Source organism: Trachinotus anak, unplaced genomic scaffold, assembly GCF_046630095.1.
Source record: "Trachinotus anak isolate AG129_WGS33_773 ecotype Australia unplaced genomic scaffold, CSIRO_AGI_Tana_v1 ptg000012l, whole genome shotgun sequence".
In the NCBI taxonomy this organism is placed as follows: Eukaryota; Metazoa; Chordata; class Actinopteri; order Carangiformes; family Carangidae; genus Trachinotus; species Trachinotus anak.
The window spans coordinates 4,647,731-4,663,870 of NW_027273863.1; the positions used below are offsets into that span (position 1 = coordinate 4,647,731).

The following is a 16,140-nucleotide window of genomic DNA, read 5'->3' on the forward strand; positions in this document are numbered from 1 at the left end:
TTACAGTATTATTGGAAATGTGCAGATTAAAAATAGACGTACATTTACGTCTGTGGCATAATTTACTCTTGGCTCTTAAAAACACGTGAATAGAGGAAAAGAGAGGAGAAAGCAACATAATGAGATACGAGCTGTCACATTAATCACTGCATCCTCACCTGTAACTGCTCTTCAGGTGACATACTGGATTGGGCACATTTAATTACTGCTAATTATCAACAGCAATGATTTCAATTAACTCCATAATTCCATGGAGAGATGTATTCAGTGTTATCTATAATTCAACTATAGATGTCTCCATACATATAATACAAACACCAGAGGTGGGAGTTAGTCAAATGTCAAACAAATCCCAGCTTTCTGTGGTGCAAATCAAGTCAAATCATCGCTCAGATCAAGCAAGACACAAGTCAAGTTATATGAAATTCTGATGATCTGCTCCAGTTTCCACATTTAGATCAGTTAAAAGACTCAGTTAGTTTGACTTTGCCTGTTTACACCTTATAAATCTTACTGATATTTAACATTTTGTAGGGATATACAGTCTTTATCTGTGACTGCAGCCACCCACTGCTGCAATTTTTATTTTTATTATTATTATAACCTGCACCAAGGAGGTTATGTTTTCACCCGTGTCCATTTTTTTTTTTTTTTTTTTTTTTTTTTGCAGTATTACCCAAAAAGTACTGAACCAATTTGTACTAAACTTGGTGGAGGGATGGATGAAAGCTTATATCAAATAACTTAACAAGTTAGAAAAGTCAAGATACCTTACATCACACTGGAGGAGAGATCAGCGTCAAAACACAAAATACAAACAAGGGATGAGATCAACTGAGCTCTGGTGATGGATGGATTTAAAAAGTGAATATATCATCAGTTAATTAAAGCGCATCTCGGTGTACGGTCGGTTCTTTTAGGGAATGTGGAGCCTGTGCTGTTTACGTCCATGTTTACTGCCTCGTGCTCTTCTTGGCTGTCTTTTCCTGGCAAACTGCTGCCGACAGATGGTCCATGTGCTGAGTTGTAACAGATCTCATCCCAACTCATCGCCTATGGGATATTATGGACCGACAGTGTTAGACAGTGTTGTCCATCACCGCCATCATCAAAACACAATTGGAAGGGAATATCTTTTGAAAGATTGCTGTTCATCCTCCAGTAGACCAGAGACTTGAATCAGTGTCAAGCAGCAGCACGAGACACTTTATGTTGGTTTTTCCTTTAATTTGTCACTGCTGAACAGTGTGTGTGTGTGTGTGTGTGTGTTGTGTATATATGGAACTGACTGGCTGTCAGTCCAGAACTTCTGTTTTTTGTTACATTATTAATGTAGAAAAAAGAATAATAATAATAACATCCCCAAATGTGCTCGATGGTCGATTTACATCTGTGCTCACTGTAACTAAAGCACCATTTTTATGGTTGCACTCAAAGCACTTGGTTAAGGTAAAGGGAAAGATGGTGGTCTTGTTTATTGTTTTCTACATTTAACCAAAACCACAAACTTTCAATAACCTTAACCTCAAGTGTTTTAGTTGCTTAAACTGAACCACAAGTGAGACACAGGATGTGAACGTCACTTTCCTGAGTCATAAATAAATGTGATGGTCTGACACTATTAAAATTGTGTGTTTATGTGCATATCCATCTGCTCTCTTGCATGCAACTGTATGCCTTCAAGTGTGACGGTGTGTGTGTGTGTGTGTGTGTGTGTGTGTGTGTGTGTGTGTGTATATACACATATATACATATATATTTATGTATATGTATGCATGTGTGTGACTATGCTCATGTATCTATTTATCTATTTGCCTGCTTGTACATGCGCAGTTGAAACCACACAACAGTTTGGGGTGAGAGTCTCCTTTAAGGAGCACTCACACTGTATCTTGGAGACTGTTTTCTATACGTTTACAAGGATTTATGGTGACAACCGTTGCTATTTGGAACCAATGAAATGTTCCTCCACTTCCTGACGAATGAAAGCATAGCAAACCACTTTTTTTTTCTTTATTTAAAGCAAAAAATATCCCAATATCCTCAAACCACTGAAATCTGTGGCAAAATATTGGAAAATATAAAGAGGTTTCAGAAAAATGATATGAATGACAGTATGGCAGCACATTACCAGTATCAACATGAGGCTTCGTGTCTGCAGACAGGCTGTCCGAGAAGACTGACATCATTAAAATTATTATTTCTTTCTACACAGTTTCCAGAAAACATCACTGAGGCTGTCAAAGCTGTTATGGTTCTGTCGACATGCATTTGGAAAAGGGGATGTTGCCCTGCTGAGTATCCATATGTACACATCGCATTCATAATACACCCCAATTCCAAAGATAATTCAATAACATATGCAAAGCATTTATTAGAGAAGAGGATGCTGTTTCTCTTGTATCTCTATATGTAAAATGGTTTGCAAATTAGAGAGGAATGCCAACAACAACACAGGAATATGTTTGCCCATAAGTGCTTTGCCAATGTAAAAGAAATTGTGGCCTGTTGCAGCGAACAGAGTACATTCTATTTCAAGAATAACATGAACACATACCAGGGAATATGGTGATGTGCTATATATTTACAGAGCAGCAGTTGATTTAGTGTGGGTATAAGACGGGAGATGAAACAGTGCAGAGGAATCCACAGGCCACAGTGTCTATATTATTACAGTGCGTCGCTCAGTTTCCAGTCGAAGTTCAAAGCACCAAAGAATTGCAGCTTATTGACAAAAATCAGGAACAAAAAAAGACTTGCGGGTTATCGTTTGAATGGGTGTTTGACAAGAGGATATTAGTTTGCCACAGACACTGGAACACACAAGTTACAAATAAAAAACAGATTCAGGGCAAACTGCAAATCAATCAAAGACTGGACCATGTTCCACTTATTATACTTTGTTCTGATATATTTTCTTCTTTCTTATTTTTTATTTGGGGTCAAATTTTTATTGCTTTAACTATCTCCTACACTCCATATACACTGTATAGGTTCTGCAAGAAGAAGATATATCCACATACATATATCATATATATGTTTATGTTTTTTCACTATTTGCTGACTGTTTGATTGAACTAAATGACTGATAGTTGAATGTATGGCATTTTTGTTCCATAATGGACAACAACTGACTTTGGTTTATTTCAGTGGACTCCTTCTCTTTAAAGTAAAACTGTGTCGCCCCTGAAAGAGGGAAAAAAACACATGCTTTCTCTTACAAATGAAAAGTTGAATAGTAAAATTAATCTGTTACAATAAAATACACACAGGAGATTTGCTTCTACCTCCTTACTTGGTCTGGTATGACCAGTGGCTAATGGTGGCTAATATTAGCAAACTTTAGATCTGTATAGCTGTGTAATTGGCATAACCTAGCCAGTCTTGACATTTTATTCTTATCCTGTCATTGTTATTTGTTGTCACAGTAGCTGTTGTCAAGCAAATTTACATTGTCTCACTGTAGTTTCAAAAAACAATACCCCTGTCACAGGGACTGTTTGTTTGCTAGAAAGTTGTTTCCCATGAGAACTGTTGACTGTGAGGTCAGTAGATTATCAAAAGCAACAGTGACACTTTTTCTCCAAAGAAAGTTGCTGTTATATTTATCAAATATATTTTTCAGTGCAGTAAACACCAAAAACAAAATCTCATTCACCTCCAGTGTATTGAAGTGGAGGCAGGAATCTCAGGTATCACAAAACCTGGACAAATAAAACCAGAGCTATCTGCCAAAGCTCAGATTACACTTGCTGCATTAATGCTCTCTGTGCATGTCTCCAAAGTTCCAAACTGAAGCTCAAAATGGGTCATAAACACTAACTGCATGTGTCAACACATCCACATACACAAATGTAGTGTGGTGTTCATTCACCCCACTGTTCACATTTATGTCCATCGTTTCACGTCATCATGAAAAGGTACAATTTGTAGTTTGAGAAAACACAGCCTCATCTTAAGGTCTATTTCATATCTTTTTTTTAGCAGATGGGGTAAAAATGTAAAGGTTCAAATTTCCCTGAGGTTCAAAGTTAATGTTTGACATCAGAAACAGCTGTTGAGAAAAAAAAACTCGCCATAAAGTCAGTTTAGTAGCTGTTAATGAGATTTTAATCACATCACTCATTCATTATCATTATCTTCATCAGCACTAGCTGCTGATGAAGAATAAACAGTACATTGAACCCCAACATGTGCTACTATTTCTAAAATTTGCTATCGCTACATAGCCAGCATTAGCATTAACAGCTGTTTACTTACCAGTGTAGAGGAAACATTGCAAGTTCAGCATCAAACTTCATTCCTTTACTCACCAACAGCTGTCTCCAGTGTTGGAAAGCAACACCAATGTCAACTCTTCTACTAATGTTAGCATGCTAACCTGCGAGCCCCGGCCCTTCTTGTCACTTTCCGATAGCAAGTCACCATAGCCTGCAGATGTAGCACTGCTCAGAGGGTGTATTATAACTTCTTGTCTTGTAAATGCAATGATGGCCAAAGGAAATTTCAAGAGACAATCAGTGCTACCCACTACCGGCAAGAAACCATGTTCGGAGGTAGAGAAAACTTACAAATAGCCCGTTTAAGGCTTTGCTGGTTGACTCCATTTACTTGAATGTGAAAGTGTGTCCAAAGATTTGACTGGTACTGTAATTTGTCTTCAGCTGTTTTTGTATGGAAGACTTGGCGTACAAACAGTAAATGTAGCTGACGTTATCACCAGGGGTACGCTTATCTTTGCCAACATCATCATCTTCATCATTGTTCGTCATCATTTTGGGATCACCACTGAGAATCTGGACTTCATCACCTCCAATACTTTCCCTGCCATCATCTCCCTTTTAAATATCATCTTTGTTTTCATCAATTTCGCCTCCCCATCATCATTTCCATGACAATCATCGGCACCACACCAGCATCAGATCTGCCTCATGACGACCAGGTGAGAGACGATGATGATTAATAGAACATGTGGTTTGCCTCCATTCGCACATTTTGATGATATCGAGGCAGTTGGAGCTAATGGGTCAGCAAAACATTTATAAATAGACTAATCTTTTTTTCAGCCTATCAGTGTGGTCATTAATTTCCTGTAACTGGTGCATACTGAGCGTGTAGCCTGGGTGCTCTGATGTGTCATCAGTTCATCAGAATAATGTGCTGAGGCTCTGGTGACTTTGGTGCATCCAGCAGACTTGTGGCTTGGCAGGATGGGGACAGTGTGCTGTAAAAGTGCTGGTTTGGCTGAAGACCGAGGAGAAACTGTGTGTGGAATGAACAAAATCTCCTCCCGCTGCCATTTTCTGACTTCAGACAAACACTTGACAAGGTTTCACTGCGACGGCCAAACAGGCTGTATCAGGCTTAATGGTTATTTATTGCACTGAATGTCCCTATGAGCTGTATTTATGTGAACTCTGTGCATCGTGTTACTAATGGAGATGATTTTTCAGCTGGCCTGGTTTGGCCAAAGGACAAGTTCAGGCATTTCATAGTTTCTCCTCTGCATCCCCACAGAATTACAGCCGTCCATTAGCCTGCTTCCCCTCAGAGGACCAGCTCTTCGTTTGCCACGATCATTCATTTCTTCATTCATTAATTTTTCCACTGTCAGCAGCCATTGTGTGCTTTGGGTTAAAGTTGGAATGCGTTAGTAATGGTACACCTTACCCTGCAGGCTCCTTCAGACAGGAAGCAGTGGTGGATGGGTAGGTTTTAGGTTCTGTCACACAGTGATGTCATTCTAAAACAACAGCAGAGCCACAGTGTGATTTATGAAGTGTAGACAGTTGAGTGTTTCTGATGTACATCAACTCTAAGATTCCTCTGATCTTCAGACTGTTTCCCTCAGTTCACTGCATTTCCTGGTTGCTGACTAGCTGTTTGATTTGACTGTGATATTACCAACTTTCTCAACATCAATGTAGAGTGTTGTTTGGCTTGGGAGAGGTATCCTTTTTAGTTTGAATAGAAATCAGTATATAGCATTCTGATCCAAAAAAGGTCACTGACCTTGTCAGACTGAGTTGCACCATTACATAAACCCCACATGCATGTATGTGGCATTTATCTTTTCACACCGAGTACTTGGCAGTGATGAGTATCCAACAAATCTGTTGTGCATCATGAGACACAGACACTATTGAAGGCATATCTCTGTTACAATTTCCTCAAAAATTTACTGATTGCAGTGTTTTTCCTGGCTCACAGTGAGCCAGAGGTGGTGCCATCCTGATCGTGCACACACACACACACACACACACACACACACACACACACACACACACACACACACGTGTGTACTGTGGCTTCAACTTTTTACAAGCAGCTTATTTCAGGAGTTCCAGTGAATCCTGAGGAATTTCCAAAAGGACACTAATAAACGCTAACAATTTAAGAGAAGTCACCATTGGCATTTTTTTAATTCACTTTTAGTGTCTCTAGATTTTTTTTATTTTTATTTTTTTGCATTTCATTTATGCTTTTGTCATTTTCTTCTGAATTCAGATTATTTTACAGTGAGTAAAGACAAACACTCACCCAATGTCCACAATAAACGACTGTGTGACATTGTCTATATCTAATAATATCTGAAGTACACAAACTATGATTATTCCAGGTCTCAGGAGGATTGGTATTTTCAAATGTGTTTGAGGAAGACGAATGAAAAGTGAAGTAAAATCATGTAAACGTCAGCTTTGCATTAAACAGCTGAATCCCCTCCCCTCTTTCACTCTGACTCTGATCCTCTGCATCACCAGCTGTGCACGACTTTCAGACCTGACCATGACTGCACTGGTTCTTCTCCTTGCAATCTTGCCTTAAAGTAATCGCTAACTGGGACATGCAATTACATTCATTTAGGAAACTTTTGAAGAAACTGGACATGCTCTGATGCAGAGTGAACAAATATCATGGCAGCACAGCCTGACACATTCCTCCTGTAGGTGATATTCCTCGAGGAAAATTGCAGCTCTTAAATCTACCTCAGCCTTGTATCCTGATTCCTTCCCAAAGTCTGACCATCATGTCATTTTAAAAACCCTGTTATTTTTGACATTATTTACCAGATTATTGACTTAAGAAAATATTAATAATAATATGTATCTTTGTCATATTTTAGTTGTGTTTGACTGAAAATTGCTTTTTCTCTCCAACTTATAACAAGTTTGTGGATGTCATAAAGGTCTTAAAAGCAAACACAAACACACATTAATCCTCTGTATGGTTTGCTCCAACAGGAAGGCCAGCCTCATCCTCTCCCAGCTAGATGAACTCTCTCCATGGTGTAAAGGCCTTCTCCAGGAGCCAAAGATCGGCCTTCGCAGGATGTCCCTCAAATTCCTGTCCTGCCGTTACACCGACACCAAGGCTTTTGGGCTGAACTGGTCAGACATGGGCCAGGATGTACACAAGGCCTGTGACGAGCAGACGCTCACTGTCATGTATAATGACTATGGTGAGCCCAAGGAGCTCTAAAGGTATTCTATGATTTCAGCTTGGATGTGCACAGGAATATGGGAGATTTGTCAAACCCAACAAAGAGGCAAATTAAATGCAAGTTTTTCATTTATTTCCATAAGATATATGTAAACATATATGAATTTATGGTGTCATAAGCAAATGCTCAACATTATTTGAAATTACCATTTACTGTATTCAGAAGTCTCACCATGGCTTGCAGGTTGGAGTCTCTGATGATCATAGTCATTTCCTACACTGCAATGATAAGTGAAAATCAACACAAACTTGACAGATTCTGCAGATGTTTCACAATAAAGGCCTTCTTTGCTTAATTCAGCAATTCTAAATGGTCCTTCATTGCTGTATATGACTACAAAATAATTATACACATTTTCTTTGTCATTCATTAAAATTGTGTGGACTGAAGCCCCATTGGAAGAAATTAAGTTTTTACTGTGAAGCAGCTGCATGTGATGGCATGTTTACATAGCTACCGAGGATAACTTGTTCAATTAACACCTAGTCTCTATAGATATGGATATGGTATGTATATTTGGCATTGGTATTTAGTCTGAAACATTGCAAAGGATAATTGGGTACATCTGACCATGCATGGCAAACCACAGAGGGTCATAATCAGCGTGTTTTCATCATATCTGTTGGAGCTTTCACATCTTTCATCAATAAAACTTGAGGCTACTTCAGGAGCTCACCTCCAGCCCCTAATGTTTGAGTGTGATGTTGCACAAAAAAATACACCTCACAATAAAAACTACTGCTTGTAGGGGAAGGATATAGTATTTTACATTATGTTTTATGTTCAATTGTGTCATTAAATGCACATATCTTAGTGGAACCAAACATAAGAACATGCATTTTATTTCACTTTATTTCTTTGTTGGACTAAACAATCTCCATCTCAAATCTTTGATACTGAAAGAGCATGCTTTTTTTATTACCCTTTGCTTATTATTGTGTAGTTTAGACCTGCATATTCTGTCAGATGTTAAAAAGGTCAGATCTGGGACATAAAGGGTTACACCTCAGCTGCCTGTCTAAATCCAAACTCAATCATATCTTCAGAAGTAATGAAAACTTATAAAAGGCATCTCTTGATGTCAAACAAGTGGTCAAAAAAACTGTAGCCCTCCTACAGCCTGGATACAGTTCGTTGTGTCCTGACTCCTAATCTAAAATCAGAGCTTTTTATTTCTTTGAAAGTTTACATGGAAAATTGACCCAGGAGAGACTGGAAGCTACAAAGATACTTATTTACATTTAAAACTCATTGTAGCTTTAGTTTCACCGGTACATTCCAACCACTGTTAAATATTTGGGTGGTTCACAGCTTCTGGTGCTTGTTGCATGCATTTATTATCAATAACTGCAACGCACTCAGCAGCTGATGTCTGGTGTGCGCTGCTTAACTGTGTGAGGTCACTGGTACATCACGACAAGCAGTTTTCAACTATCACTTCTTTTTACGAATTTTGAATGAAGTCAGCCTCATGAGCTCGTGTTGTGTCTCAAATCAGATACTTCAGTCAGTGCATGTAAGTAGACTGTGATCATGATTGTCATCCTCCAAAATATTTGCTGTTTTGCTCACTTGACATGAAAATGATCATTCTACTTTCCTGTGTCACGCGACATGGAAAATCAGCATCGACGGCATGTCCTCCTTCCTTGGTCACAGCTTTCACAAGTTTGAAAATACGCTGGTGGTCCTTCCTCTTCCGCCACGCACCCTAGATGGCGACTGTTGAGGGTGAGAAGGCTGCATTGTTTTGAGTGCAACATCCTGGTGCTCATAGTGTGCTGCATGCTGTTGGACTTTCAATGTTAACACACACAAAACATCAAGTGTACATATTGAAGGATGTGAATTGAGACACAGCATTGTTTTTTGTCATTTAGACACGTTGAACTGCTAATGCAGTCAAAGATAATGTAAGGAATTGTCATGTAGTGACAGCAGAAACAAAGCCAGTATTTTACAGTTATCCGTGTGTCTATGAGGAAGCTGAGGCAGCATATGGAGCAGTTTGAGCTCAAGAGATTTTACTAGAACGGTCAAATAAATATAAAACTATGTAGATAACAGAGGATGGTGTTCTGGGAGTTATTTTGGTAGTATAGCCATTCAAAATGAACCTTGTACATAAAATTATCATGATGTTTTAGCGATATAACCTACTGAATGTGGTCTTGATAGTTTGCATTTGTAAAGGAAGCTGTTAGAGGAGGAGTTTTACTAGACTACAGGCATCAGTTCATTATCTCCACGTATTTAGTGAAACCTGCCAAAATGATTCTACAGTGTTTTATCATTTTACGGTTTCCACCTCAGACCTTATTGAACCAATCCACTCTGTTAAAGGTGATAATTCTGTATTGAACCTGCAAATTGACAGTGTCTTAATGTTTTCAGCCGCTTCACTATGTTTAAACTTCATCCAATAAAGTTAGTCTTTAGAAAAATCTTATTAATCATTTCCTCTGATACTGTGTATTTATTGTGACTATATTTTTTACTTTCATTTGACTTCATTTATTATGTTATTCTATGTTATTTTATTACTGTGCAGTGCCCATATTGGAGATTGATGTCAAAGAAATGCAAATGCATAGTAGTTGTTGATTTTTTTTAACAAATCTCATATGTGAATACTAAAACAACGGCTTGTAGATTTTTGTATAAGCAACAAAGTATTTCATAAAAGCATCACATTCTAGCACAGTACTGTGTTTTGATTCTGTATATAAATGTACAACAGGTGATATTTTACAGCATTTCTGTGCGCTTTAGTAGATGAAATATTGTACTGTAATATCTGCTGTGTAGCTTAGTCTTTGTAATCAGATCAATCCACTGATTCCAGTTTGAAAGGAAAGAGCAGAAGGCATCACTGGCTTTGATCTGTGATCTTTTCACTGGTGTAAACTGGACTCTGTCATGAACTGTGAGTGATTGGTTGATTAAAAGACTTTTATCTAACAAAACTGTACAATAGCAAACGTACTGAGTCGATTTGAACAAGAGATGAATAAGGAAGGAGAAGTGTTAACCAACCATCTACTATTTGCATGATATTATTCTGTCTATACTGTATGTGGCATCATAAACTTAACTTTTACACTTTGGTCTTTGCTACTTTAAAGAACAATAAAGAATATATAATGAAAAGTGGCTGTATAAACATTTCTGACTGTTATTCTGGAACTTATGGAGCCTGTTTCCTCCTTCAGCCTGTCAGGAGTCAGAAGAAATCTTTTATTCATGTGGACACAATTTTCTTGATGAAGATATTCGCATATCCAAATGTCTTGGATGCAGGTGTGTTCGAAAGTGGCATTAAGTATTGAAAAGAATATCATCCTGCACAATGCTCTTACTTTGGATCATGATTTATAGACCATCCTAACATTTCGGTCTCTCCAGACCTTTAGAGAGACCGAAACATTACGATGATCAATAAACCCTGATGCCAAGCAAGAGCAGTGTGCAGGATATTCTTCTTTTCAATTCATGTATAGATAAAACATGAATTGCTAGTTACTGTAGTAATAGGAGCTGAAAGTACAGGTTGTTGTTGTGACTCTGGACCCAAACTGTGAGCTGCAGACCAGTGGCTGTGTTTTGATACTGAATTCATTCCTTCATATTACTAGCTGAAGGTGATCCTGTTTATTCCTTTTGTCCTTGTCCCTTCATCATTACCTAAGTAACCCTTTAAATTTGCCAGGACCAAGTTCTTGAACTGATGTGGGTGCAGTACATATACCCAATGTAGTTGCTCTTTACACTTAATTGCAGCAGCACTTCTGCAAATAGAGCTTTCAAATTGATGCCTGTCTATATATTACACTATATATAACCACAAAGAAACCAGTTGAATCAGTGCTTTGAATAGAAAAGGAGGATTCAACTACATGGCTGGATCTAATGTAACAAAGCATTAAATTCATAGTGACAAGATGTCAGACATCCACAGGCCTCCGACCTCTGACAGCTCAGAGAAGTGGAAGTTTGATAAACAGCCAAGACACATGTTAAATTGTTCTTTTTCCAAACCATGGAAGTTATAATATCTCTGCCGTTTCTAGGGTTTAGTGTTTAGTAATTTAATAAAGGTAGGACACACAAATCCTCCCTTAGGGCGATTCAGTTATTCTGTCATTTCAAATTAAAAGCCAGGCCAGTTCTGTGAGGTTATCCAAACACAAGTGCACGTGCACAGAAATCCACACAGGCGACATCCAGCGCCAGTGAACGTGAATCAAACAAACCGCTAAGAAACAAATTATAGGGGTCAATATAAAGTTGCTATTTATTCCATATAGAGTATAAAGTACTGTAAAATATCACAAAGAACATGATTACACTTTTATAGATACAATATTTGGATGGGATACTTTGTCATTTCTTTCTAATGAATACCAGAACCTTTTTGACATACAAACATGCAAGCAGCTGATATGAGTTGAACTTCACAACTATTGTATTTCTGGCATCTGTTCAATTGGACTTGAACTTCCATTTTGACACTATGCAGTTTGTATTGTATCCTGATGTTTTTCTTTTCTTTTCAATTTGGCATGATGTTAGATGTGGATGACATAACATCTCACAAGATATTTTTTTGTAAATTAAATCAACAAAAAAACAACAAAAATAAAACATGTCACTCTATGCAAGCCCTGTGCATATGCTGTGTGGTACAAATACATGTTTGTATTACTGGATTTGGGATATAAATAGAGTGATGACTTGTGTGACTAATACGTGATCTAGTAGATATGCTAGGTGATCCAAATATATTAGTCTATACATGTTAGTCTTTACAGATATATATCCTCTTACAAGTACATGTCAGAAAGCTGTTCTGTAGAAGGATCTAGTGCACGATGATGAAGATTATAAGTCATTTCAGTATTAGTATCAAGTTTTTTTTTTGTTTTTTTTTTGGTTGGTTTTGAGGTAATACTTCTGTGTAGTGGAACAGAAATTAGATGCCTCTCCTAGATTTGATTTGACTAGTCCTCATTTGGTTTTGAGGAGCCATCAGATGAGTTAAATAAAACTGACTGAGTGAGAGATGTGTTTTGGCTTCGGTACAATTTAAATGTGATGCTGAAATAATTCTATGAGATGCTAATATATCATTTAGTAGCAGTAGCCCTTGCTGTAGGGTCTGTGCATGCACTTAACAGGCACAGCCAGTTCTTTTGGTTTCTTTATCCCGAGGCTAATCAAGACCAGAGAAGTACTTGAATCCATTTACAGTGATTCGATCCAATTATGATGACTTGATTTGTACAGGAGTGGATAAACTGCCTTTTAACCCTACTGGAACTAGACCTTCTCTTACTGAAATGCCGCAATGAGAATAACCCTTCACTTCTAAACAGGAGAGGGAAACACTCTGTCCGTGTGTGGATGGTATTTGGCCGCACTGAACACAAGAATCAGATTTTAAACCAACATGACTCTTGTGATGAGTAAGATCACTTATGATAAAATGAAAATGGCCTTTTCTTGTATGAAGTCTGACTTCAGTCGCATTCTTCACATTATAAAATGTAAAAAAATGGATGTTTTGTTTGTTGTTTGTTTGTTGTGGTGTGTAGTCTGTGGTTTGACTGTGTTTAACACGAGTTCAGCTTCTTTCATCCCTCCATCTTATTGCATTCCTCCTCCAGCTCCACCTCCTCCTCCTTCCAAGTGTCTGGCTTTGCTCTTATTCTCCTCAGCGTCCGGATCACGGCAAGTGCACTCATCCTGATTGCAGTCCGCCCCAAACTGAATGACCTGTCAGTAAACAAGCACAACATTCAGCACTCGGCTTCTCAAAGCCACTATAGACCTTTCAATCTGTGGCTGGATTCAAACATGATGTGACTTTTCAGGCCCGTCTGGTGACTAAACCAAGAAGAAACACATTTCATCTTCGGTTTTCCTGTTTCATACAGTCTGAGATCAAATCTAAAAACCTAAAATCCTGGTGGAAGTGTGAGTTCAGTTTAAGTTAGTGGAACGAAAGCATAGAAAAGAAGTATGCAGCAGTAGGGTAAAAGGAAATATTACATCAGGACTTTCAGTAAAATTAGAGTCACTAAAAAATGCACTAGTTGAGGAGGCTTCCCAATAGGGTTGTTACATTTCAACTGTAGCAAAGAGTACAACTTTGAATGGCAAAAACAGACAATAAAAAATAAATTTGCTTGAACTGGCCGAGCAGCTAGTGAACAGTTCTGTGCTGAAAGGTAAGTACCACTTAGTAACCCGAGAGTGGTCTTAGTAGACTTGTTGTATTTCCTCACAGTTTCAAAGAGAACTCCTACAGCCCCCCGGAGGCCGATAAAGTGCGTGATGTCAAATGGTTCAACGTGGCCTTTGAATGGCGAGAAACCTTGAGGGTCTTCGGGAGAAGGAGGGAGGAACGCAGCGCCGCGGAGGTGAACGGATGAACACATGTTAAGAATCAACAACAAGAGGCTGCCAGCTCTTGTCTAGGAAGCGAGCCATCACCACAGGTTGCAAAATAAACTCTGGTGCCCCGCGAAGCAGTCTGTTGCAAGAAATGTAAACATTTGCTCCTGGAGGGAAGGAGTGAGAGGAAGATTGAGAGAAAGAAAGGGAGAGGGAGAAAGGAGAGTGGGAGGCAGAGAAAGAAAATAAGGATGACAGTGAGCGAGGCAAGAAGGAAAGTGGGAGGTAGCAGCTTGTCGGCCTTCACTGCTGATTGCTCTCGCTTTTGGAGAGAGAGAGAGGGTTGATGGCGGGGTAATAGTTTCGCTAAGGGCTCTCAACGAGCTGCAGAAGGCCTAGCATCACTTTAAAATGCCAGCAGTCCCATTTAAGATGAGCTGGCGCAGCCATTAAATGTTTCCTTAACAGCTTCATCTTGATTCAGTGATGCATTCGCATAACAACACGAGCAGTACTCCACTTCTGATGCCTCCTAACAACCTCTGGAAGGAGCAAAAGGGGCCTGTTTTTGCTTCATCCACAGAAACAAAAGCCAAGTCTTTTGACTGTTTCTGAGTATTTGGATTAGTTGCTTCCCTGCTGTTTACTGCAACATATTCATGAACACAGTTCACGTGAAAGAAAAGGTTTCAAAGTAGTGAATTCAACCTTGGAAGCAAGCAAAACCAAACCTACAGTCTAACATTTAAAAAAAATCATGTCCTCTTCATCTTCCTTCTGTTCACTCTTTGTTGCTTTTAGTATTTTGGCCTTTTGTTGGACTAGAACACAGACTGCAGTTAACAAATCAAAGGAAGACTCTGTGTTTCCATAGATGGTGTGGCAGCTCCCATCTTTTCTTCTGGAGCTTTTCCCTGTTGGCCAGTGACTGAATCCCACCTGAATCATCTCTCGTGTTTCCCTCCTCCCTTGTCATCGCTGCAGCTATCTCTGTAAATAAAACCAATACGGCCTGAGCTCCATAAAAAGGAGGCAGCTGGCCCTGTTAGACCAATCCAGACACAAATAGATATGAATATTCAAATATTTGATGCAGTTCAGATGCGGGTGACTTATATTGCCAGATACTGGATCTGTCCCTGCAGAGCAACGTAAAACACATTAAACTCATATCATCATCTGTGTGTTTATGATTAATAAGTATTATAACAGTAGCAAATTGGCATGAAACATCCCAACTCTCAAGTTTTTTCATGTGTGGCATCAGAGAAAATATGTAAAGTGGGTTACGCTGTGTTAAAAACCTGTAATTTCCTCCACCTGCAGAAGTCGAGCCACATCGAAACAGAGAGTTCTGTAAACAAACCCACCATCCAGCCCCCCTCCACTCTGCTCCATCACCCTGCTGGAGCCGCGGTGGCAGTCAGGATGCTGACTCTCACGGCGGTTTAGTTCACTTCCTTAGAACGACCTCCGCTCGCCTAGCTGCTGTTTTACAGTGGCCGAGTAAACCGCAGACCGTCAGACACCTCGCTGCTCCCACCCGTATAACCTCCGCCTCCCCCTTCCCCTGTAAAAGAGCAGTTAGTGGCAGTCTGGCAGCTCATTTATTATGACGGCAGCTACAGACTCGCTGAACTCCTTCTCCATTTAGGAAGGAGCTGCCAGTGAGTCATGGCGTGCTGCGGACATGAAGGAGACAGCCGAGGCTCAGCTAACTGTGGGCCGTAGGAATTAATAGGAAGGGCCCCCTGAGTGAGTGTCATGAATGTGTGGCTGTACAGTAGCCAAATAGAGTATAGCAAGGGGAGGTGGAGTGAGCTAATTCCCAAATGTCCACATGGGAGAGAAGTTCTCATGAAAGCATAGAAAAGTAGGAAAAAAGTTGCGTTTATGTAAAAGCAGTTGAGAGAATGAGTGGCCTTGTTTCCACTATCAGCCCAACCTGGGCTTGCTCATTATTATTCATACCATTCCTCTTAGCCACCCAATATATACAGCAATCATTTAGAGCAATTAGTGTAATGTGATACATTTGCATCTTGTAGTTAGCACGAACAAGCTATCACCAGTGAGAGTATGTTAGGATGGATAAACACAAAGATATCCAACATATTCCTCAAACTGATTAGGCCTGCAAGGGATGTTTCTAATTTTAAAGTGATTAGATTAGATTATAGACCTGCATCACACTGTGGAGCTGCAACACAAAAAAACTTCTCATCTCCACTAAAGATGCTTGG

The 16,140-nt window shown here is 39.2% G+C and overlaps 2 protein-coding genes across 8 annotated transcripts in view; one reads left to right on the top strand and one right to left on the bottom strand.

Annotated features, from left to right (window-relative positions):
• The window catches only part of astn1 (astrotactin 1), a 415,092-nt gene extending 404,438 nt beyond the window's left edge, over nucleotides 1-10,654 (top strand). For 6 of the 7 annotated variants that reach the window (XM_071490448.1, XM_071490451.1, XM_071490450.1 and 3 more), the window contains one exon: nucleotides 7,242-10,654. In XM_071490448.1, the coding sequence (XP_071346549.1) occupies nucleotides 7,242-7,479 (238 nt within the window). In that variant the 3' untranslated portion in view covers nucleotides 7,480-10,654. The remainder of the gene's footprint in view (nucleotides 1-7,241) is intronic. The other variant, XM_071490449.1, reaches the window with a different exon arrangement.
• Nucleotides 10,655-12,439: 1,785 nt separating this feature from the next.
• Nucleotides 12,440-16,140, bottom strand: part of pappa2 (pappalysin 2) — a 77,565-nt gene continuing 73,864 nt past the window's right edge. Inside the window, exon 27 of the mRNA XM_071492040.1 lies at nucleotides 12,440-13,276. Within this exon, the coding sequence (XP_071348141.1) occupies nucleotides 13,148-13,276 (129 nt within the window). The 3' untranslated portion in view covers nucleotides 12,440-13,147. The remainder of the gene's footprint in view (nucleotides 13,277-16,140) is intronic.